The sequence below is a fragment of the Platichthys flesus genome, chromosome 24 (assembly GCF_949316205.1).
Source record: "Platichthys flesus chromosome 24, fPlaFle2.1, whole genome shotgun sequence".
Taxonomy (NCBI): Eukaryota; Metazoa; Chordata; class Actinopteri; order Pleuronectiformes; family Pleuronectidae; genus Platichthys; species Platichthys flesus.
Genome location: NC_084968.1, coordinates 13,119,607 through 13,145,368, shown reverse-complemented (window position 1 = coordinate 13,145,368; position 25,762 = coordinate 13,119,607). Strand labels below are relative to the sequence as shown.

General features: G+C 44.6%; 1 protein-coding gene across 4 annotated transcripts in view; it reads left to right on the top strand.

Annotated features, from left to right (window-relative positions):
- dachb (dachshund b) overlaps window positions 1-23,378 on the top strand; it is a 56,522-nt gene extending 33,144 nt beyond the window's left edge. The window contains exons 2-12 of one of the 4 annotated variants that reach the window (XM_062383547.1): window positions 897-1,012; window positions 9,824-9,934; window positions 11,861-12,085; window positions 13,577-13,746; window positions 14,030-14,135; window positions 14,562-14,636; window positions 16,345-16,445; window positions 16,667-16,814; window positions 16,968-17,144; window positions 17,690-17,749; window positions 22,543-23,378. In XM_062383547.1, the coding sequence (XP_062239531.1) occupies window positions 897-1,012; window positions 9,824-9,934; window positions 11,861-12,085; window positions 13,577-13,746; window positions 14,030-14,135; window positions 14,562-14,636; window positions 16,345-16,445; window positions 16,667-16,814; window positions 16,968-17,144; window positions 17,690-17,749; window positions 22,543-22,580 (1,327 nt within the window). In that variant the 3' untranslated portion in view covers window positions 22,581-23,378. Of the gene's footprint in view, window positions 1-896; window positions 1,013-9,823; window positions 9,935-11,860; window positions 12,086-13,576; window positions 13,747-14,029; window positions 14,136-14,561; window positions 14,637-16,344; window positions 16,446-16,666; window positions 16,815-16,967; window positions 17,145-17,267; window positions 17,595-17,689; window positions 17,750-22,513 lie in introns of those variants that run through there. The other 3 variants (XM_062383545.1, XM_062383549.1, XM_062383548.1) reach the window with 3 other exon arrangements.
- The last annotated feature ends 2,384 nt before the right edge of the window (window positions 23,379-25,762 follow it).

Sequence of the window (25,762 nt, the reverse complement as noted above, 5' to 3'; positions counted from 1 at the left end):
GTACAACATGTTTTCTCGTGCTCGTCCTGTTTGTGAGCGAAGCTGTTTTACATCAGTGTTCAGCTGCGGTCAAACCTCGTTTGTTCCTCATTTTATATTTTAAACAGATTCTCAAAAAAAGAAAAGAAAAAAAGAATTGTTTTCATTTCCTGATTGAAAATTATTGGATTTATTATTTGTCTTCACTATTTTTCCCCTGAATGTTCTGATATTTTCACTTTAATCATTTCTTGGAAACTTTCTTTTAGGAAATTATAAATATTATTCTAAAAGCTGCTGTTCACCCTCTTCACTCTGCCAGGAATAACATTCTGGTGGAATGTGTCTTTATTAATCATTAAAATTCACGTTCAAATAATACGCAGCTTGTCTCAGGACGTTATTTAAGCGTAAACGATGCGTTGAGCACTCAAGGTCGTTCTTTTTCTTGTGGAATAAATCTCAGAGGTGACAGGAGATTAAATATGTGCTTAATAAAAAATACACTTGAAGCTTCAGTCTCTAGCTTTGACCATAATAGTAAATATTAGCATATTGTGTTCAATAACTTTACGTACGACTTTAGAGGAAACAAGAAAACGGTATAAAAAAACGTCCCAGATGAAGTGAGAGCGGAGGCCGACGTTTCCTATCTGCACTGGAGGTGGTAGACCAATCACAACAAGCGTGGACCAGCCGGCCAATCAGAGCAGAGTGAGCTTTTTCAACTGTAGCTGAACTGAGTCTGATCGGAGCGTCTGTCACTCACAGTGTCGTCAGTCGTTTGTTTATGGTTGTGATTGACAGACACACACACACACACACACGCTGCTGATAACAGCCATGATATCGATGTTTCTGTGTCACAGTAACTCACCCCCCCCTCTCTCCCTCCCTCTCTCTCTCTCCCCCTGCAGCTCTCGTCCGGGCCGCCCTCCGAAGCGTTGTGCTGGTGCAGGGATCCAGGAAAGCCCCAGGCTGCTGCACCCGGGCCTCCCCGGCCTTCTGTCCCCCAACCTGCTGTCACACACCGGTAACAGAGACGTCCTCTTCTTCCGTTTATTCTTCCTCTGCTTTCTCACTCTCAAGTCTTTCTTCCTCGTCTTCCGCTTCCACTCGTTCTCCCGCAGCAGGGAACGCTCTGTGGGCGCTCTCTGCCCTCAGCTTCGACTCTCAGACCTCGTACATGTCAGATAATGAGAAACAAAACTTAATTTATTTTCATTAATTGTGTTTTGGACTTTACATTTGACAATAATTATAATTACACCCTTACATCAATTTCAGTAGAGGTTTTAGAAGTTTGAGAAAATATAGTATGTATTATAGTGAAGATCACTGTGGGGTCAGGTGATCAGTTTGTTAAACTCAAAGAAGAGAGGGAAGAGAAGTAGAAGAAAAGAGGATGGAAGAGAACAGAAGAAGAGAGGAGTCTTCTTCTCTCACCCGTCATTGGTCTCGTTCCATAATTTCCTTTCTTCCACTTTTCTCTCCTTGCCTCCTTCTTTGTTGTCTCCTCTCCTGACGCCGGGTTTCATCTTCTCTTATCTCCTCTCCTCCTCTCCCATCCTCATTTCCTCTCGATGTGACCTTCCATCCTCTTGCATCCCTCTTTCCCTCCTTTCTCATGCATCCTATCTTGCCACCCCCCCCATCTCTCTTCTTCCTGGCTACTGTCCATCTCTCTCTTTTCCATCCCTCATTCTCATCCCTTCATCGTACATTATATGAAAGATTATACAGATTAAAAAGAAAGGAGGAGATATTTTTCCTTTTTGCAGAAACAGAAAGTGAAAATGGAGGGAGCAAAAAAGTGAGAGAGAAAAATGGAGAGAGGAAAAAGGAGGGATGTCGCCAGAGGAGATGATGAAACCTAAAAACGAGTGCCAGCGAGAAAAAGAGAGGGAGAGATGCTGAGGGACGGAGAGATGAGAAATGGAGCAAGGAGGAGACAAATTTAAAAACTGGAAGTGTAACAGAGGGATGGAGGGATGAAAAAGAAAATGAATGAATGAATGAGTGGTAGATGGAAAGGAAGTAAATATGTCTTTCTAGTAAAGAAGGAGAGAAGAAGAAGATCTGCAGAGAAAGAGAGAGAGAGAGGGTGAACGAGTGCAGACTGCATGGTGGTGTGATGAATGACACGTCTCTGGGGTCCTACTCCTCCATCTGTCCATCCCTCCCTCCTCTTTCCCTCCCCTCCTTCTTTTCTTCCCTCCTTCTTCCTTCTCTCCATGTGCTCTAACTGTCCCTCCATCTTCCTCCTCCTTTCCTTCCTTCTCTCTTTTATGTTCTTCCTTTTCCTCTGTTTTCTCCTCATTCCTAAAACAGTTCTTTCTTTCCTCCCTTCTTTCTCCCTCTCTCTCTTTATCCTTTCTTCTCATCCTTCTTCCTCAATTTATCTTTCTACCTCTTTTTTGCGCTCTCTTGTTTGTACTTTACTTCCTCTTTTCGTTCCTCATTTTCTCTTTCTCTTACCCGTTGTTCCCTCCATCCTTCCTCTTCTTTCTTCCCTTAATCCCTTACATTTTTCTCCCTCCTCCTTCCATCTTTCTTTACCTCTTTACTGACATCCCTTTCTCTTCACACTGTTATTTTACCTATTTCCCCTTGTTGCCTTTATACCTCCCTCCTTCCTTCCTTCTCTCTCCTTCCTCTCCTCCATCCCTAACTTTTCCCTTCCTGAATTCCTCTCTTTTTCTCCTTCCTCACCTTTCTCCTTATCTCTCTTCCTTCGTTTCCTTTCCTCCCTTCCTTCGCTCATTCTCCCCGTTTTTCTCTTTGAGTCCTAGCACCTCCAAACTTTCTCGCTCTCCTACCTCTCCCCCTTTTCCTCCTTTCCTTCCTCTTCTCTCTCCTTTCCCTTCCTTCTTTCTCTCCTTCCTCCCTTCTCTTGATTCTTAACTTCTCCCCTTTCATCTTTCTCTCTCTTGCTCCCCTCCCTCCTCTTCTATTCCCTTCTTTCGTTTCCTTTAAAACCTATCACCTACCATTTTGCACCTCTTTAAACTTCGTCACCTCTTTCCTGTCCTCCTCTCCTTCTTCATCCCTCCTTCTATTAATTTTCATCTCTCCTCCATCTTACCCACTTCGCCTCTTCTCACCTTTCTCTCTCAAGTTCTCACTTAGTCCCTCCCTCCCTCCCTCCATCCTTCCTTCCTTCCCTCGCTCTATACTCTTGACAGTGAACGTTTGCCTCCTTCTCTCTCTCCAGGATAAATAAAACATGGTTGTGTTTAGTGACATATGGACACAGCTCACTGTGGCATACTAATGACACACACACACACACACACACACACACACACACACACACACACACACACACACACCTGATGTGTGTGTGCACAGAAATGTGTGTGTTTGTTGAACATTAGTGGAACCCAGAGAAAACATTTGCTCACTTATGATCGCCCATTAGCTCTCTCTCTCCTTCACACACACAGACACACACAGACACACACACTTGGCAGTCTTCGGATGTCGCACACACGCAGAGTCCGTCGCCTTAGCGGCCCCGCGTCCATGGAGACGCCACGTTGCCGGGGGAGACGAGCTGTTGTTTACGACCTCGCGGGCGCCACGGCGATGGGGGGCATCGGCCAATCACAGATGGACATTTATCACACAGTTTGGAAAGACAGAGCGAGAGGTGGAAGGACGGAGAGAGAGAGAGAGAGAGAGAGAGAGAGAGAGAGAGAGAGAGAGAGAGAGAGAGAGAGAGAGAGAGAGAGAGAGAGAGAGAGAGAGAGAGAGAGAGAGAGAGAGAGAGAGAAATGGTGAGAAGAAGGAAGAGGATGGAGGGATGAACTGAAACGAGAGGAGGGAAGAGAAGAGAGGTGGGAAAGAAAGAGGAGCAGGAGAGGAGGACAACTATGAGACAAAGGAGGAGATATGAGGACAGAAGAGAAGGAGGGGTGATAAAAGAAGGGAGGATGAAGGAAAGGATGTAAAAGAGTATATACAAACTATTTAAACTTTCCCCTCCCTGTCATCCCCCTTTTCTCTTCCTTCACAACTCCACTCCTCCCAATCATTCCCAGTATGGTACCTCTTCCCATCCTCACTTCTTTCACCTTTATTTCTCGATTCCTACTTCTCCTCACCTCCTTTTTCTTTTCCTCATTTCTTTTTTACTCTCCATATCTTCTTCTTTCTTTCCCTTCCTCTTACCCCTCCCTTCTTTTCCGTCCTCTGCCAGTGTCTACCTCTCTGTTGTCTGACTTCCAATTTTATATTTCATTCTCCTCCCCTCTTTTCCCCTATTTCCTTCCATCTCTCCATTTTCAAAATAAGCAACAAGAAAGGATTTAAAAAGGGGTGAAGAACAAATAGAGGGAGGAAGAAAGTAAGAGAGACAGAGCAGCGGTGAAGTGGGGAAGAGAGAGGATTTGGGAAAAGAGGAAAGACGGATGGAGGAAGAACAGTGGAAAGATGGAAGAGGAGGAAACAGTGCAAAGAGATGAAAATGGAAGAAAAAAGTGAAGCTTGAGAGAAAGGAAAAGGGAGTGAAGTGAAGAAAGAGATGAAGGGAAGGAGAGAGGAGGAGAAGGATGAAACGTAGAGCGATGGGAGGGAAAGCGAGGGAGGAGGCGTGAACGACAACAAGAGTGATATCAGTTTAATTGGCCTCATCTTCCTTAACAAAGAAGCTGTGATGATAAGCGTGGGACCGTGTGTGTGTTTGAGCGAAAGTGTGTGTGTGTGTGTGTGTGTGAGCGAGTGTGTGTTTGAGTGTGTGTGGTAACCTATGCGGCACTCATTTGACTTGTTAATTCACTTCAAAAACAGCTCAATGGTTCGCCTTGTATTCTAACACACACACACACACGCTCGCACACATGCACACACACTATATAAACACACATTTTGCCGAGAGGAACTTAAACATAACACATCTATACACACACAGACACACACCCCAACCTTCTAACTATAGGTTACAGATGAGGATCTTTCAATCGTGTCTTGAAACAAACACACTCATCTGAGGACTCTTATGTGCACCTGCAGGCGGGGGGGAGGGAGGGAGGGAGGGAGGGGGCGATCGAGGCAGAGTTGAGGGGGAGAGCTGTAGAGAGAGAGAGAGAGAGAGGGAGAGAGGGGGGGTGGCTGAAGAGGACTAAAGTGATATTAAGTATTTTCCATCATCCTGCTTTACGAAGACATAATGATAAGAGTGACGTGTCGCAGAGAGAGCGCCCTCCACTGGTGGTGTTTGTTACTGATGAATCAATGTGACAATCAGGTTGGCTTTAAACTTATCCGTTTAAAAAAAAAAATAGAAACAATCCTTAGAAATACATAAATAAAATTAATTGTCAACTGGCGAACGTTAGTTTGAATGAAAACAGAGAAATCAAACCCCTCATGTCTTTTCAATGTTAAACTAATGCAGTTATTTCATCTTAGTTATTTATACAAATCACCAGTAACACATATTTCCACCAAGTCGACACCTATTGTGTTAGTGCCTTGCCCCACCAATTGATTTTAATGGAGAATTGATCTACCAACCCGTTAAACTGACCAATAACGCTCTCTATACCAGGAGTCATCAATGAGTAATTAAGTGTTGAACTCAAACAGACAATAGAATCCATAATCGGCAACTTTAAATGGACGACACAACGACCTTAACGACAAGTAAGAGAACTTTAAAATGTTGATTAGCAACAGAACGACTGACGATAGAACCGATGTCTTCAGATGGACAGTAGAACCTCAACTAGGTTCTGACTTCCTGCCGAGACTCAAGAACAGAAACAATAACTCTGAGTGTTTCTGCGTCGGCCAGAGATGACACAAAATGGCGGGCGGCAAATGGCCGTCTTGAAAATCCAGTGAAAGCTGAAGATGGGCGACCTAAGTGCCCGAGCGCGGAGCTGAAATCTATTTGACTCAGCACAGGAGCAATCGACTGTTTGTAAATTGGCCCTTCGAGTGCTCACAGGAAGAAAGAAAAGATGGAAAAGCAAACAAAAAAAGCCTGAACAGTGTGTTTCTAAATTCAGAACACAAAGAGCAATTTCTCCGTTTTCCTGTTTGTTTTATTCAAAGTGTCACTCCGTCTCTGAGAGCGCGTTCGGAGCACTTCGTCAGAGATGTAGGTGCAGCGGATTAAATATTTACAGCCCCGGCCAAATGGGGTGGGTTTCACGCGAGCCCAGGCAGGGGGGGTTCAGGACTCTGGAAGATCACCCGACAACCTCCAGCAGCAAACTGGAAGCCATTAAAGAGCGTCCTGATGCACTGCGCCGGGGAAGGACCCTGTCAGATCTCATTTAGGACATCGCCTGCCAAACGGTGGAAGCTTTTACCGAGAAAGACCTTACAGTAGCAGAAGACGTGTTTTTATGATGCTCGGCGTCTTAAGATGTTTTCAGACCGGCTCTGAAGTCGGGACGGTTTCCTGAGATGTTCTGGAGCCGTGAGAACACAACTGTCTCAGTCAGCTGCTCCGGACATTTTCCAGAACTTTTCCTACAGAGTCCCGGTAAAATGTCAAAGTGAGTCCATGTGAGAAAAACTGGAAGAAGACAAATTACTCAGGATGAAGAAGACGAAGAACTTGGAAAGACGAGGAGATTCTAAAAGTCCAAACACTATTTCCTACTTTATCTAGATCAAACTTCACGTTACCTGATTGCGAGGAAGATTGTACTTCTTACATTTTATCCAACCAGGACGTCATCGAACAGGTCTCATCTCTTTTAAAAAAGAGCAAGAACACATTAACTTCTTCTTTGGTTTATTCTAAAAAGTATTTCAGACTTTTAATGCCAAACTTTGGACCAACCTTTAATGTAGGTACACGTCTATGCCACTAGAGGGCACTAGATCTAAAATGAGTAGAAACTGATGAAAACGATAAATCTTCGCTCGATTTTTGTTGCCGTTTTTAATTGGGCCGAGCAGAGTTTACAACCACCTCGGCACCGCTGGGAGAAACCTCTTGATTGGTTTATTTCTCGGTCCTGAGACGTCACGTTTCGCTGATGATTCACTTCTTTTCGCTCGTATTTCCGCCCCACCCTCTTTTTCCTCCTCAACGTCTTCCCCCTCTTCTCCTCTCTCTCTCTGGTTCGTCCTTCGGAAAGCATTAGGATGCACAGGAAGGAAAAAGGAGATGGGTAAACAACGTATGGACAACCCACAGGGGACCACTGAAGCACACACACCTACACACAAACACACTGCTTCTATATGATGTGCGTGTCTTTGCAGCAGTCTGTCAATCAATCACACACTAATTCCCAAGGTTCTGTGGTCGCCATTAGCGACGGGGGTCGATGCTCGGTAACCGTGGACACAGCGGACAGCCATTGATCTGACAGAGGAGAGAGAGAATAGTGATTGTGTGTGTGTGTGTGTGTCTGTGTGTGTGTGTGTGTGTCTGATAGTCGTGATGGAGAACAGTACTGTGGCTCTGCCCTCACTATTGATTGTCTTCTGGTTGCATTGAGGCGAAGAGGGCGTTCTGACTCTGTGTCCGAGTGTGTGTGTCTGTGTGTGTGTGTGTGTGTGTGTTTACACTTAGGCACTTGATCGAATGTATATCAGTGTGTATGTCCACCTACATTGTGTGTGTGTGTGTGTGTGTGAGTGAGAGAGAAGGCATTCCTAAATAGAAGAATCAATTTGAGAATATACTCCTGCCCCTACAGAGACTCCATTTTCTATTCTTACACCCCCCCCCCCCCCCCCTTATATCGTAAATTGTTCAGTTTCCCAAAACTTTAATATTTCAGATATATTACATTACTGTGATTACCGGATTTGCCAGACAACGTTATGTTGTTGTTGTTTGCAGATATTCTATTATGAATCTTTAGTTTGGTCCATGTCCAATCTACTAACAAGGAGGAGGCAGGGTTGTATGTCAACCACCAGGGGGAGATCGAGACGATTCGACTTCACTTTGTTGTGTTTCTCTGTTTTATGTCACCATAACCTGAAAATATGAATATTTGGATCATTGATCGGACAATTTTGTCGGCTCAAAGTTGGACATCATTTCTAAATATGGACATTTACAAGTCCTGTTGTTGGTTTCACCCTTTATAACTTTTACCCATGTGACCGCTTCCTCTTCACTCATCTTCTCTCTGACGTCGTCTCTCGCTCTCTTTCTTTCTCTCCTGCCTTTTCTCTCCGTCACATCAATCCTGCTTCTCTCAGTCCATTCTGTCGTCTCTCAGATCATCTCATTTCATTCCTCCTCGGCCTCGTCTCATCCCTCCATCTTTAACACAGATAATGAAATGTACAAACTACACTTTCACTCATTATTCACAGCAGATTGTGTCTTGTTGTCTGTTTGGCCTCTTTTCCTCCGACATCTTTCTTCATTTCATCCTCAGCAGGAAGTCAGACAATACGTCTGGTCACTCGGCCTCAGGCTCTCTGACTGGACCTCTCTTCTTTTCTCTCTCTCTTTTCTCTCTCTCTTTTCTTTTCTCGACATTTAACGGTGGATTCTGGAAGAGTTGTTTTCAGATTCATATATATAAATTAAGGTCCATTGACAGACGTCATTTAATTTTTAAATAATCAGATTTTTAGATTCACAAATAAATAACTTTTTTATTCTATTGAAAAAATATTAACACAAATACACAATAATATACTAAATAGAATAATCACTAATAGATAAAATAGATATATTTAAAAAAAAATAATAAGGTCCACATATTAAAATATTCAGATAACACCAGTTCATCGTGGCCTTGACAAAAAAACTGAACGTTTTGGTGAGTCAATCAGACGAGAAACAAAAAGTAACAGATTCATAAAAGTTTCCTCAATCTCACAACACGGACATGTAATCAGATTACTTTAACACCAGGGTTTATCTTCTGTTAAAAAAATAAAAGATTTCCTTTTATATAATTTATACAAAAAACACAGCTAATGATTTATTTCAGTTGTTTTTTTTATTGGTTAGATAAAAACTAAGGACTCTGTTATAAATTAAACTTTTTCGTGTAAATCTTTAACTAAATATTTTGTTTATCTTGTTTTCTTTATAGCTCGCGGACAACTGTACTGTGTGTGTGTGTGTGTTTGTGTGTCTGTGTAATGGACATTCCTACAAGGCCGTCAACCGTGACTGGGGCAAAACCAACTGACACCCCCCCCCCCACACACACACACACACAGAAGAATGCAGAGATAAGCACGCATTCCCTCACACACATACACACACATATCTACATGAAAGCCAACTGTACATACTCACACAATGTTACAACTAACATGCACATTTACAAAATATGGTGAACACAAACACACACACGCACACACACACACACACACACACACACACACACACACACACACAGAGAGGGTCAACTCTCTCACTCTGCTGGTTGTTGTGTATAGAAGTCAGTTCCAGGTCAGTGCGCAGAGCCAGGGATCTTAGTCCATACAAAAGAGTGTGCGTGTGCGTGCGTTTGTGTGCATAATGTGTGTGTAATGTGTGTGTGCGAGGCTGTTTTTGGCATGTGTGTGTATCAGTGAATATACATCAGCCTGGAGGCGTCTGAAACCGCGCTCACACCCCGAAACACTTGAACAAAACGCTCGCTCGGACGAGGGGTGTCAGTATGTGTGTCACAGCTCGCTGCAAAGCATCATGGGTAAAGGCAGGTGGCACCTGTGTAGTCCACGGCCGGAGGAGGCCTGTGATTGGTTGACTGTAACAGGTGTTGGTGGTGATTAAATACTGGTCACAAGTATGTTCTGCTAAAGATGATGTCATAATGATGAAGTTAACCCTGTGTGTGTGTGTCTGTGTGTGTTTTTGTGTGGATGCCTGTGTGTGTGTGTGTGTGTATCACAGGCCTGACAGCAGCAGCCATGGCCGAGCTCCAGAAGCTTCACAAGATGAAGATGATGATGAGTCTCCAGAACGGCAACGAGTCGGACAACGACGACATGCACTCCAACACAGGTAAAACACACAACACAACACAACACAACACAACACAACACAACACAACACAACACAACACAACACAACACAACACAACACAACACAAACACACACACACACACACACACACACACACACACACGCCATCTCTGCTGTGTTTGCGTCTCTGAATTATTAAAAAGACAGAATACAAAAAGCTAAGAGAAAAGAAAGAAAGAAAGAAAGAGAGAGAGAGAGAGAGAGAAAGCACTCCTTCTGTTTCCAGCCAGATTCTCTTGTTTCTATTTCTCTTTCTCTTCCTCCTTTTCTTCCACTGACCTGAATAACGGGCCGATAGAGTTACTCCTCCCCTATTCTCTCGTTTTATTCTCTTTCAATCTGTTGTTTTTTTCTCCCTTTATTACTATTTATTTCCAGCCATTCTCTGTCTATTATTTCATTCAGAGTGATTTTGGTTTTCTCCCCTCGGTCGTCTGACCTTGTTTTCTTTGTAACACACACTCGCGTCAGCCTGGGAAACTGCGTCGGACAATACAGCAGCGAGGAGCGAGTGTAAAATGAAAAAGAAAATAAAGCGAGGGAGGACAGAGGAGGAGAGGAAACAGAATCGTATTTAGGACGAGAGGAAAAAAGAATCTGATAATTGACAAGTGAAAGTTGATCGCTCTGGATTTTCCTCAATCTTCTTTCTTCATAGACACAAGAGAAAAAGAGATTGAAGCACAAAAACACGGAGAAAGAGTGAAACACGATTGAAGAGTTTCTCTTATTGAAAATACAAATGTTAAATATCTTTTAATCCGGCAAAACATTTCTTGTTCTTTGAGGAATCACCTGAAGAGGCAGAAACGTCCCAGAGAAGAGACTGGATTTTTTTTTAACGACACGATTGACAGAAAATCAATTAATTGATGAATCAATTAAAACATTTTCAAAATTAAAAGTTTAAATATTTTGCTTTGTCTAGAAAACTGAATATTTGTGTCGGTCAAAATGACGAGTGGAGAGAGAGATGGAAAAAGATGGAAAGGAGGGGAGAAGCAAGTGAGAGGGAGGCAAGCGGAGAAGGAGAGAGGAGGAAGGATAGAGGATAGAGGAAGGAGAAGAGAAGAGAAGAGAAGGAAGGGAAGGAGACGATAAGGGGGAAGGCAGGAGAGGAGTGACAGGTAAAGAAGGAGAGGCGAGGATGGAGTGGGGGAAGGAAAGGAGTGATGGAGGAGAGGGAAGTAAGGAAAGGACAAGGCCAAGGAAAAATGAGAGAAGAGAGAGAGACAGAACATCTGCCCATCTGTTTATACTTCTTTTCCTCCCTGGTGTAAATGGCAGAGAGGATGAGGTCCAGCTGTCTCACACACACACACACTCACACACACGGGCACACACACACACACACACACACACAAACACACACACAGCACAGCACTGGGAATTCAGTAGGCAATAATAGAGAGAGACGTTTGCTAATTCAAACTAATGGAGGGAGATGAAGATGGATGAGAGAGGGAAGCGGGGAGCGGAGCGAGAGAAGTGTGGAGGGCGAGAGAGGGAACGTTACACAGAGAGGGGGGGAGAGAGAGAGAGAGAGAGCATGCAGGAATGAAGGAGAGGAAGTGATCATTTCATTCTCAACAGAAAACTAAAACCCGAAGGTGAAAATATTCAAAGAGTTCGTCTCTCCCACGATCGTCAACGTCTCAGGAACAACGAGAGAGTTTCGTCCAATTGGAGACGAACGCTCAGTCGGACTCAGATGAACTGATTAGAACTTGGTGTTCAAGGGTCAAAGGTCAAGGTCACTGTGACCTCACCCTGCCTCATTTATCTGGACACCTTGAGCCAGTTTCCTTAAAGTAGCGTTGAACCGACGTCAGCATGACTGAGACTGAATCGTATCGACTTTACATCTGAACATCCAACCCTCTGTGTCTCTGCGTCTCCACCCAGGAGGCAGCGAGTGTTCCTGGGATAAGGAGCGTCTCACCAGCCCCCCCGCTGGAGCCCACAGTGGAGGAGGAGCAGGGGGAGGGGGGGGCGGAGGAGCACCGGTCGGAATGATGGGAGGTGGAGGAGGAGGAGGAGGAGGAGCGGTGGCAGGTGGAGGGAGGGGGCCGACCATCGGAGCGGTCAATCAGCAACAACTCCAGCAGCAGCAACAGCTACTGGCTAACAGTGAGCACACAAACACACCCACACACAGACACACACAGACACACACACACAAACAGACACGTTCAGAGTGTGTGTGTGTTTCAAGTGTTGGCAATATTTGTTAATGTACGCCATTTAATCTGTTCCCATCTCCTGTATTAACACTCTGCCTGGATTAATCAGCACACACTCTACTAAATGACTCAATTCATCAACACCACACACACACATGCACACAAGCACACACACACACACACACACACACACACACACACACACACACACACACACACACACACACACACACACACTCACACACACACACTAACACACACAAACACTAACACACAGAAAAACACCCATTCTCGCTCTTTTTCTTATTGCAGAAGTAATGTGTTTGCACAAACAAACATGCACACATACACACACACACGCACACACACACACACACACACGCACACTGGGCAGCGGGAGGTGACAAACACTCACATTGATTATTCTATCACTTCAGTTGTCACGACAACAGCAATCAGTGTTATTGTTTCATTGGAATGAAAGCAGCCGCTGCACTTTGAGAGTGTGAGTGTGTGTCTGTGTGTGTGTTGTCAACAGCTGAGGCGACTCCTCTTCAGTGTCTACATCTTGCGGGGGAGGGGGGGGGTCTTTCAGGGTGAGAGGGGTGAGAGGTCAGAGGTCACGAGTCAAGGTGGTGCTTCTGGGTCAAAGGGCTGAATTTCAGTAAATGGAAACGTCCTCGCAAATGCAGTCAAATGTGTTGTGTGTGTGTGTGTGTGTGTGTGTGTCTCATGTGCAAAAGAGAGGAGGAAGGGGGAGTGAGTGATGCATGAAGGAAGAGTGGGGGAGAAAGATGAAATGACAAGAGAAAAATAACAAAATAATCAAAGAAGAAGAGAAGAGTGATCAAAAGAAAAAGGACAAGAGATCGACGGTGACACTGAACAACAGAACCTCCTTCTCTACTTTCACCTCCTCAGCCTTTAACCCTGCCACCTCCATCTTTTCTCCTCCATCCCTCCATCCCTCGCTCCTCCTCAGCTTTGTCTACGTTTATTAGCAGAGTGTTTGACACCTCCGCGCTCCGTGTCCTGGAGGTTCGGTTCAAATCAAGTTCACAGACACTAACAGACTCTGGTCGTCTGTTCTGTTTTATTAACCACGACTGGACTTTCATATTTTTATAAAAGTAAAAGTAAAAATATCAAACAAACACATCAAGAGAGAAGAAACGTGAGATCTGATAATTAGGTCACCGGTCGGCTGGAGTCCAGCCACAACAACACAACACTTTGAATGTGTTAAACAACAGTGACAGATGACACTACGGTGGCCCTGAGGCTCCAATCACAGCGTCTCAGATTACTGAAGGGGAGGGACAACACCTCTTGTCTGTGATTGGACAGAAGTCAATGACGTTCCCCTGCTCCTATTTTAAACTTTTAGAATAATAATTTGTATTAAAACTCACAGATGTCTTGTGTCCTCTGTCTCCAGGGCTGGACCTGCCCTTCATGATGATGCCCCACCCTCTGCTGCCCATGGGCCTGCCCCCTGCCTCCGTGGCCATGGCCATGTCCCAGATGAACCACCTCAACACCATCGCCAACATGGCCGCCGCAGCCCAGCAGATCCACACTCATGTCCACCGCGCACCTGTCATCAAGGTGACACACTTTATTATCACACAGTCAGAAGTCCTTCAAGAAAACTTTACAGGATTAAACAAAGTGATTATTTTACACAATGTTTTCTCCTGTGTGTATTAATTTGCTGCTCCGCCTGTAACAAGGTGGTTTCCAGTCTGTAACCACTGGTAGACCACTGGTAGACCACTGGTCAAACAGCCTCTAGTGATTTACCACAGACGTCCATGTTGAACCTCTGGACCTGATCTCATCTCACTCACTCACTCACTCTTTCCTTCTGCCTCTCTCTCTCTCTCTCCAGGAGAGAGTGTGTGACAGCCCCTCTCTCTCTCCGTCTGTGGACGAGACCCACACTCCTCTGCAGTCACAGCCCAGCAGCTCGGCCTCCAGCTCGCCAGAAAGACTGGGTACGAACACACACACACACACACACACACACACACACACACACACACACACACACACACACACACACACACACACACACACACACACACACACACACACACACACACACACACACACACACACACACACACACACACACACACACACACACACACACACACACACACACACACACACACACACACACACACACACACACACACGTTTCTGTTCGACCGAAACACAACCCCACAGCAATAACACTATAACAGGACCAGCAGCGTTTTGTATAACTATAACAACAGTGATGTATGGATGTAGACTCGTATATGTATCTGTGGTATCGGTCTACTGTAAAAATGTACACACAAGGAGCATGTGTGTGTGTGTTTGTGTATGTGTGTTGTTGCACAAACACCAACCCGCTGTACTTCTTCTTTCCGCAGGACTAGTGTCAGCTGATGCAGATGTTGCACTCAGCAACCCTGCTGCAGCCAACAAGAAAATAACAAAGGACAAAGGTTGGACCACACACACACACAGACACACACACATACATACACACACTTATATAAGAGAGGATATTCCATTATCCACCTTAATCTAAACCCTTACCCATTTTATTTTGACAACTGACAAATTGTCCTCACTTAGGAGGGCTTTCCTCATCTACTGTATTCACACACACACAGACACACACACACAGACACACACGTGCAGAGACCAAAAACCTGGTCACACACACAAACAGAAACAGAAGCGTCAGGATGTTCCGCCGCTCCTATTGATCACCTGTCTCCGAACCATCAATCAGGGGGATTAGGGAGGGAGAGAGATAGATGGAGGGAGGGATGGATGGAGGGAGGCGGGTGAGGCTAAGTGAAGGAGGCATGGCTAAAAGGGGTCGAGGGGTCACGCACTAAAAGCACGCAGGGCCTCTCCACCCTCCATTACTCTTCTCCCCTCTCTCTGTGTTTTCCATTCTTTTAAAACACATTGTTTTCATCCTTCTCTCCACCTTTTCCCTCGGTTCCACTCGTTCATCCTCCCGGGAAGCGACCGCTCGCATCAGCAGAGAAAAACGCTTCCTTTAAAATCAATAGTGGAAAAAATAAATAACCTCTTGGTTGTTTCGCCACCACGGAGCAGCAGCCTCAGAGTTTTAAATACTACGTCTGTGAGGTCACACTGCTCCTCTGGACTCCCTGTGTGCTCACAGCAGAGGAGACAGTGAAATGAGCTTTGACCAGCGGCTTGTGAACACGATATCACAATAACACCTCAAGGGAATTTATACAAATTTAGCAAAAAGCATCTTGGTCGAGTCAAAGATGAACTGATTCGAATTTTGTGGTCGAAGGTAAAAAGGAAACTGTGACCGGACAACATCCAAGTAGATTATTCGTGAACGTGTTTCCTCACGAACCCTTTGGCCCAAATGTTCACTCACAGATGAATTTAGTAGATTATGGTGGTGAAAGGTCAAAGTGACAGAGGCCAAGACATGAGAAAGAAAGGACCCGAGAGAAAGAAAAACGAATAAAAGAGAGGACAGGGAAAGATTTGAAAAGAGGAAAAACAGGTGGGGAAATGTGTGATGGAGGGAAAAAGATGAAGATGAGGGAAAAAAACTAGTGTTGAGGTGGAGAATGAGCGATGAAGATAGACATGAGAGGAAGGGATGTATGGATGAAGTGGCAGATAGGGGATTGTGTGTGTGTGTGTGTGTGTGTGTGTGTGTGTGTGTGTGTGTGTGTGTGTGTGTGTGTGTGTCAGAGTGCATCTTAATCAGCGTTAATTTCACAGCAGAGTTAACCCAGTTGTCAGTGTGTTAGGCATTAAGGGCTGAGCAGACACTGTGACGCACTCGCAATGAACACACACACAAATCAAGGATGTCTTTAATCCCTGCCAATTAGCAGCGCACACGATCGCCTGAATACTAACGACCTCTGAGTGTGTGTGTGTGTGTGTGTGTGTGTGTAATTGATTTCTTTGATGTTGCTCCGTTGCCTTTTACACCTTAGTAAACATCAACATTTTTTCATAAACTTCGACGTCGCTCAGGAAAACTTTACTCATGTTTATGTGTCGCTAATAATTGTTCAAAAAGTTCTTACGAGATCTTTCACAGTCGGAAATCTTGACTTTTTCAAGAAAATCCAGCGACTGTTTAAAAAGATGAACGATCAAAATCGGGGAAATCTAAACGTGATCTTTTCTTCACAGACGAGTCATCGCTGGGACAAGCCCTGCCCCCCGGCTTCCCTGCTCCGTTCCTATTCGCTGACGGCTTGTCGTCAGTAGAGACCCTGCTGACCAACATACAGGTACCATCCCATTTGTATTGGTTCTGATAACAAACATGAGTTTTCTAGAACAGTTTTGATTTACACTGATTATTAAATTCAATGATTTGTTCAATTCCTTATTGTCGATATAATAATCAAACAGTCGTCATAAAGAAGCTAAATCCTTGATTTCATCTGTAAATGAAGTTGTTTTCCACTCGTATACTTATGCATGTTGATGGTCCTTCCTCTGCCCTCAGGGTCTTCTGAAGGTGGCGGTGGAGAACGCTCGGGTGCAGGACAAACACATCCAGGCGGAGAAGAGGGAGCTGAAGATGGAGCTCTACAGGGAACGAGAGATGAGGGAGAGTTTGGAGCGACAGCTCACCTCCGAGCTGCAGAGCAGAGGTAGATCCAGGGTCATCACATTATTAGGTTCAGTGGATAAAACACACACAAGTGTCAAATCCAACACACATATATGATGATCCATTCTTCAGCCTATGAACTGCAGCGTCACACAACAAAAGGGTGAAATGTTCCTCTATGTTCCTCCTGCAGCCTCCATCCAGAAGCGTCTGAAGAAGGAGAAGAAGGCCAAGAGGAAGCTGCAGGAGGCGCTGGAGTTTGAGTCCAAGAGGAGGGAGAGAGTGGAGGACGTTCTGAAACACTCGTCCTCATCCTCCCCCTCTCCTGAGCCGCTTCACGCCGCCAACAACAACATCAACGCCAAGAACAGTACGAAGTTTATCAAGTTTTTATATTTGACTTCCAGATCTCGGCCGTTACAGATATATATTTAAATATTGCAATATTCCTAAGGTGTGGGGATCAAACTCTTACTCGAGGACTCTTTCACAGCTTGATTGGTTCAGACTCTCCAGTTCCGTCTGAACCTGAACATCCGGTGACCAATCAGATGAAGTGTTTCAGTCATGTTCTCCAGTCCAACAGGAAGACGTCTCCAGCCTCTGTCATTACAACCGGGAAACTTCACCATATTAATGTTTTCCTGGAACAACGTCCGGCCACAAAAATTTATTGAGAATGTCGTCTGTCGTAATGTTTTTATTTCTAACATCAGTTTTTTTTTAGAGAGCAGTAAAAGAGCTTTGACAATTAACATCAATAGGAAATAACAAAATAACAGAGTGGTGTGTGGACCAGTGTTTTCCTTTGTGGTTCGGTTCCCTGTGTTTACGACCGGCCCGGTTACAAGGTGCTGCTCGCTCTTTATTGGCCGACCCACTGAGACTCTGTCTTGTCTTTGTGCTTCGTACCAGACGCTGCTGAGGATAAACCTGAACTTAATGGAAACCAGCAAGACAACAATGCTGTACAAGGTACCTGAGCGCACACACACACACACACACGCACACACAATATTAAAAAAAGAACATAAAACGCACACAGACGCCACACATTAAAGATATCATACGGTACAGAAACGCAGACTTACACATCGGCACATTCATGTATGTGTGTGTGTGTGTGTGTGTGTGTTGGGGCCCGGGCCAGATTAGTGCAGACATTTAGCAGACGCTGTGGCCTCCCTTTGATGTGAACCTTACAACACGTGTGTGTTTGACTGCATGTGTGTGTGTGTGTGTGTGTGTAGAGATATCCAAGGTCTTTGCAGGCCCAAACATTAATGCTCCGGTTGGACCTGTAAAGATGTCTAGTGGAAATATTTTATTACTTTTATGTCAGTTTGGACGTTTGTGGTTGAACTTGGTTGTATTTAATCAGGTTGTGTGTGTGTGTGTGTTTCTCTACATACATGTAACGACAAGCGTTTCCTCTACCGCTCTCGAACAGTAGCTTACTTCCAAAGCTCGACTCGTCTCTCTCCGGGTTCCGCTAGCAAAGCTCGACTCAGCTGGTCAGCGCAGAGGAAACAACCGTGTGGAGATAGAACATTTATCAGATGAGTGGAGTCAAGTGTGTGTTTCTACGTGTGAAACCATTTCACTGCTCCTCACTCGCTCACCTGAGCCGTGTTGAAGGTTAACACTTTGGTTTATTGAAGTTAGAATGAAGAGTTTGGGTCGTGGGAGAATACATTATGCCAATGAGGGTCCTCACAAGTATAGCAGTGAGGGGGGGGGGGGGGGGGGGTGTTAGTATGCATGTGTCATCCTCTTTCCACCAGCTGTGCTCAGTCCTGCCTGACATTGAAAAGCCTCACTTGAAACCCTGTGTGTTTAAATGAATATCTACAGGCACACACACTCCCTGGGATGTGTGTGTGTGTGTGTGTGTGTGCTCTCTGTACCTGTAGTTGTGTATTTTAGTGTGTGTGTGTGTGTGTGTGTGTGTGTGGGTGTGTGTTTGATCCACACTCAAGTGAGACAGGGAACTCTAATTAGCTCTCTCTCCTCTTTAGACCCTTTTAGATCCTCTCTCTTCTGCAAGCCAAGCACTAACAAACACACACACACATGCGCACACACACACACGATCACACACACGCTCACACACACACATTCACTCACGCACTCACGCACACGGACCCACCTGATTTCATTAATGTTGATTGGCCCAGTAGGACCCCTTTGGTGCCTCGCTCACACACACACACACACACAAACACACTCATCCCTCCTGCCATAAAAGCATTTTGCACCTATGGTGGTTTACTTACACACAACCACACAAACACACACACACAGACACACACACCTCCCCTGCCTCTCTCACCTTCCACACTCTTAATTAACGAGTGAAGCGAAAACTGCTGAATACAAAGAAAGACGTCGCATTACAATCAGAACGAGGGAGCGAGGGTTAAAGAGAAAAAAGTGGGATCGGTTTCTCTCGCTTGTTCAAAACCAACTGGACTAATTGGCTGTAAAAAATAAAGAAAGGAAGGAAGAAGAGAGGAAGAGAGGACCTCAAGGAAAAGGGAAAAGTGAGGAAGAAGAGAGGGCAAAGAGGAGTAGGTTGGGAGGATGGAGGACAGAAGCTGAGGATGAGGGGAAAAGGAGGAGAGGAGAGGAAGAAAATAAAAAACCTGAGGAAGCAGAGAGGGCGATCGGAGGACGGAAGAAGGAATAAAGACAAGAGGACGACAAGGAAGAGAGAAGAGTGAGGAAGAAAAGGGGGAAAGAGTAGAATTGTTAGGAGGATGGAGGACAGGAGGGGAGGATGAGGGAGAACGGGACTGAAGGGAAGAAAGGATAAGAAAAGAAAATGAATGACGGAACAAATTATAAAACAAATGGTTGAAACAAGGAACAGAAGAAGGAAAAGAGAAGTGAAAAGGTGAAGAAGGGAAATAAAGAGAGAGACAAGTACAGGATGGAAAGAAAGATAAAAATGAGGTAAGGATGTGGGGGTATGTGAGGTGCAGAGGTGGAGGAAAAGAAGGGATGAGAGGCAAGGAAGAAAAGGGGGATTGAGGAGTAAAATGAAAGGCTGAGGAGGAGAAAAAAGGGGGAAGAAAAGGGGAAACAGAGGAGATGGAAAGAAGTGATGAAGAGAGGGGGGTGCGAAGAAGGGAATGGCTGAAATGAATGAAGAAGAGCAAGAGGTGGAGATAAAGTAGGAAAGAGGGGGGATGAAGAGAGGGAAAGAACAAAGGGAAAGAAGGAGAGAGGGCAAAAAATAAAGGGGGAAAGGAGACACAGAGAAAGGGGGGAGATCAGGGAGCTGAGGGAAAGAAAGTGGAGGAGGAGGAGGAAGAGGAGGAGGAGGAGGAGGTAAAGGAGGACACGAGGGGGAGGAAGTTGAAAAATGTGACCTTGTTCCAAGACCTGGTGACATTTCCTCCACCTGATAAACTCTTAACAAGGCAGGTCAGCATCATTTGTAAACCAGGACACACACACATACAAACTCTCACACATACACACTCTCACTCACACACACACACACAGTCACACACACACAGTCACACACACACACACAGAGACACACACACACTCTGAAGATGTGGGTTTTACAGTGACAGAGTTGATCGTGAAGGGAAACGGGGTCAGATTTGTGACAAATAGGAAAAAGGAGCGTCAGACGAGGAAAGTTTAGTTCAAACAATAAATATTATGTTTAAAAAAATATAATCCAGTATTTTTGCATCGTTGAGAAAAGCAAATTTAAAGATAAAATATCGATGAACAAGTCCGAAATTTGGTGTTTTCCTAAAAGTCTTTTACACATTTAAACTGATCCAATCTAACATGTGGAGCCAGTGAATGTTTAATAAAGGAAATGAAGCGGCGGCTCACAGCTGCACTTGAAACGTGAAACACTTCCTGGGATGAAAAGCTCCAGGGACGTGTTGGGAAAACTGGGAAAGAGAAGAAAACATAAATATGAAATGTGGAAATAAACAACTTGTGACACTCTTCATATTTTATTTAATATCTTTTTTCGAGGAATCATATTTTGACCTTATGATATTATTGTATTGCTTTAATTTAAAAAACGTAGTTTCGCATTATTATACACACAGGTTGAAAAACATTTGTCTTTTTAAATTAAGAGTTACTTATTTGCTGAATTAAGGCTGAATATACATTACAGAAAGAAGTTTTATCGCATATTTTAAAGCCGAAATGAAAATATAATGTTGCGTTACAGCTTCAACAATGTGATTGTCAGATTATTGTAAACTGATCAAAGGAATTTAACTACGTGACTACATGAAAGGAAGTTTCAGATCAAAATAAGCTCATTAATCGAATAAGGAAAATAATCTTTGCGTGAAGCATGGCGATAAAAAAATACTGAAATCGATCCAGCAGCAGAAGATGAACAAATCAGAACGATAAACAACAAACGAACGGAGGAATGAAGTTAGAGCATTTTGTTTTTTTTGGGGGGGGGACGCGACTCTCAAGTTACACGACAGTTAATAAGCACCAGACCAAAAACCTGCTGCCTAAAGGAGAAAGAGAAAAGGACAGGAGAGGACAGAGAGAAGAATGGGTCGGGATAAAAATAATACGAGAGTAACAGATAGAGGACAAGAGGGAGGGAGGTGAGGAGGAGGAGGAGGGAGGGGATGCATGCAGAACAGAGGGATGAAAGAGGAGGAGAGGAGGGGGTTTGAGTGCATGGTGGGGTGATAAAAATAGGGAAGGGCAGGAGATGAGAGGGATGAAAAGGAGGGAAGGTAAAGAATATGAAGGAGGAAACGAGGGGCGAGCGCCAGATGAAAGAGAAAATGTAAAAAAAAGTTTCTTATTCCATCATCTAACCCGTTTCATATCTTTAAAAAAGAAAGAAAAAAAGACGAGTGATCAATAGAGGACGAAATGAGGAGGTGAGACGACGAAGGAGAGCGAGAAGGAGGAGAAGTAAGAAAAAAAGAAAAGTAGCGGAGGGCAGGAGGAAGAGGAGGGGGCAGGTTTATGGTTGCTGTTATGCAGAAATGTAAACACTTTGCAACGTCCGCAGAAAACAATGACACCGCGGGGAGGGGAAGGTGTGCATGTGTGTGGGTCTGTTTGCTTTGCATGCGTGTGTGTGGTTGTGTGTGTGTGTTGCTGTGCACATGCTCCTGTGTGGGTGGGTGCAGCAACGGCACTACGGGGAGCGGAAGGAGAACGACGGAGGTGAAATGAGAGAGAGGGAGAGAGGGAGGGAGGGAGGGAGGGAGAGTCGACCCCGGCAAAACTGGAGATATGAGATTTCAATCATAAACGGATGAAAAGGGAAAAACAAGTTTGTACAAAAACCACATCCTGCTTTAATTATCCAGATGAGAGCCTGAGCTTCCTCGACCAATTAGAGGCAACGATTCAAAAGACGCTCGAGCTGCAGCAGCTGAGTCGCAGCAACGAGAGCAAACGCCCGAAATCTGAAACCGTGGCTGAGGTTGGACTACACGTCTCTGACTGTAGGGGGCGCCGCCATCTTGACTCAGTGGCGTCATGTGTGGAGCCACGGTATCGAGGCCCCGCCCATACAAGCGCTTAGCCAATCACGAGTCAGTCTTAGCTTGTCAACCTCCGCCCGTTTTTACATCATCACGTGATGTTTGCTTGTGTGAGACAAACACTAATTCATCATTTCTGTTATTTCCAGAGATTAATTGAGTAAACATCAATTGATCGAACAAATAATCAGAAGTCATTAATCATTTTGTTGTTGTTTACTTACAGATTCCTTTGCATTTTTGCTTTTTACCCAGAATCCCGGCCGTTTCTGAAGACACCCATGATGTTTTAGAGCGAGGAAACTGGGCCTCTCGAAAACCCCGCCCCCTTCCCATCATCTCGCCCCCCCTACCCCCCCTACCCCCCCCACACCCCTGCACAGAAGAACTCCACCAGCCCGCTTCCACGAAAAGCAACGACCTCCCCCGGCGGGATTCTAACTTTGCTAAACCGCGACATTTTGATGTCGCTAAGAAACATTGAGACTACTAAGAGACACGCCCCTTATCTGGACTCATTTTGGGGCCGTCTCTCTCTCTCTCTTTTTCTCTCTTTCTTCTACTCTTCTTTTTAGGCACAATTCACTCCATTCAATCCTCTTTTCTCTTCTCATCCCTCGTTCATTTCAAAAAGTTAAAATCCTTCCCAAGAAAAGGCGAAGGAGCTAAAAGGACTGGACCGATCAACGCTCGTCATCGTGTTCGGACATTGTGCGAAGAAATGATTTGATTGGACGACTGAGACTTTTTAATTGGTCGGATATCATCATGTGACTCACTGGACTGAACCCGGCTCCTCGTGATCGGTGCTGACGAGATAAGAGTGTTTCCATGAAAAGATGAAACTTTCTTTTTTCCTTCAAACCACAAGCCCCCCCCCCCCGGTTTGGATTTGACACCCTCTGATTGGACGGTAATCAGCTGATCGGAGGCGCTCAGGACGCAGGATGGAAACAGAGGGTTTAAAGAAAAAGAAAGACGCGTAAAGAAAATATTTGGATGGAAAAGAAACTGAGGAAAACAACTGGAGAGGCTATTTCTGTCTCTCATGTTTCATTCATTTTTGTTTTCCGTACAGGGACCTAAAAGAATGCATGGGAAAACTTATGTTGTCCTTTATTTTATCCTCCGTACACTCATCTCCCCTCGTATTCTCTCCTCTCCTCTGATTTGTTCTTCACCCTCTTTTCTCTTTTCTATAAAAATCAGCATCTCTTCCTATAAGATCTTGAATCCTTCACTCTTCCTTACTTCTTTCCCTTTACCCCCCCCCCCCCCTCTTTCTCTGTCTCTCTCTTTCTATACGGAGGCATTATTCTGAAACTGTTGGATGCAGCTTTTCAATGTATGAAGTATTTTCTATCACCCTTGACTTGTGAAATCAGTTTCTCAAATGACGCAAAGGTTGAAAAAAAAGAAAAAAAAAGAAACCTTTTTTATTACGATGGAGTGATTTTTAGACACGATATTATATCCTGAAAGTTCGTTGGATTCTCTCCCTCAACAATGGACCTTTTCACCTTTTGACCCCCCCCCCCGTGACCAGTAAGTAGTCCTGAAGTTTCTGGCGTTTGTCAAATTAAAACTAAGGAGCGCTTCTTTTGTTCGACCTGAGGATTTAAAACTACCCGAATTATACACAATTTTTGGGAAGGGGATTCGAAAAGTAATGAAACATACCACAGGTGGACAAATCAAGCGCTCCTCAGCGATGTCAAACGCCAGGGGATCTTTTTATTCCCCCAGATTTTCTGACCTACTACGAGTGCAGACTGTTGTGTTGCAGTTTTGTTTATTCCACAGCGTGTTTTGTTTGTTTATTTGTTGATTACTATTTGAAATGTGTACGTGAGGGGTGGGGCCAGGGTGGCTGGGGTTGGGGGGGGGGGGTTAAAGGGATATTCCGTGTAGATAGAAATAACATTCAGCGTTCTCTTGTTTTTGTTCTGTTTTTATTTCTCCTGATGATCTCTCAAGTCTGTCACTGTTCTCTGGGTTTGAGCTGACTGCAAATATACAGTATTATAATGACTGGTGTCTGCTGGTGATTTACACACAAACGCACACAGAACAACACAAATGCAAACTGCTATAGTGCTCCTAGAACTTGTATTCCCAGTTAGTGAGTCCACCCAGAATAGAACAGCAACACGGTGACCAGGGTATTTAACTTATTAAGCAACTTATTAGAATTACACATTCCCTGGTGAACATGAATGTTTGTACGAAGGTTCACAGGAAACCATCCAATAGATGTCGGAATATTTCCAACAGGACCAAAGCCATGGACCAGCTGACAGACTAAAGCTACAGACTAAAGCTACAGACTAAAGCTACAGACTAAAGCTACGTCCTCAGTTAGTTGTCTGTCGGGCTCGGACAGGACTAGATGCACGAATCCACACTCCTGCAGCAGGTTTAGTTCTAAAGCAGCCCTCGGTTTGAACCCGGGTGGAGTTTGACCCGGACCACCTCTTTTGGACCGAACCATTCACAGCTGATGAGTTTCATTCAGACTAAACCCAAAAGTCGGAAGGTCTGAATCGAACAAGACGTGAAAGAGCCCCAAAACGAAGCTGGTCCTAACAATTAGAAATAAACAATTCAAAAGTATATATATAGTAGTCTTATAAGTATAACTATAACCTTTATTTAATACCGTGCATCACTAACACACACACATTCTAATGCATTTCACGGTCACACAGAAGCCGGAGAGTAAACACACACACGTCGTCTATGTTCCATTTAGACTGTATATTTACTCTGCATTACGAGGTTAATGAGGTGAAGCCTCTCTCTTTTTCTCTCTCTCTAATGGATCTCTACCTCTCTCATCCCATACTTCTGTCTTTACTTCCATCTCACCTCTGTCACCCTCTGCTTTCCTCTGTTTTCCTTCTCTCTCTCTCTCTCTCTCTTTCTGTCCTTCCTAGTGTCACTCTTTGCTTTCCATTTTTCTATCGTGTTTCATCCCATCCGTCTCTTTCTCCTCTACTCTCTCCATCTCTCTCCGTTTACCAAATAGCTGATGTCACTTTTTCCATTTCCCCCTAATGGAGGAAGAAACACAGAGCGATGGACGGGTGGTGGTGGAGGTGGAGGGGAGGGGGGGGGGGGGGGAGCCAGAGATGAAGAAGGATGGATGGAAAGCGAAGGAGGCAACGAGGAAGGATGAAAAGGTGACGGCGCAGGAAACAGAGATTGAAGGATCCGAGAGTCGACGTGGGAGAAAATGAGGGAGAGAGGAAGATGAAGAGATGATGGACAGACAGAGCAACAGAGGTGTAACATGATGAAATGATGAGCGTTTAGAGACGGGAGATGGAGGGAGGGGCAGAGGATGATGGGTAATGAAAGATAGAAAGTGAGAGGCCCGTCTGGGACAGTGACCCGTCAGGAGAAAGGCTTATAGTGGATTTTTAAAAAGGCTGAAGTTTACAAAGAACCACTGTTGATGGTCGAACTAACAAAC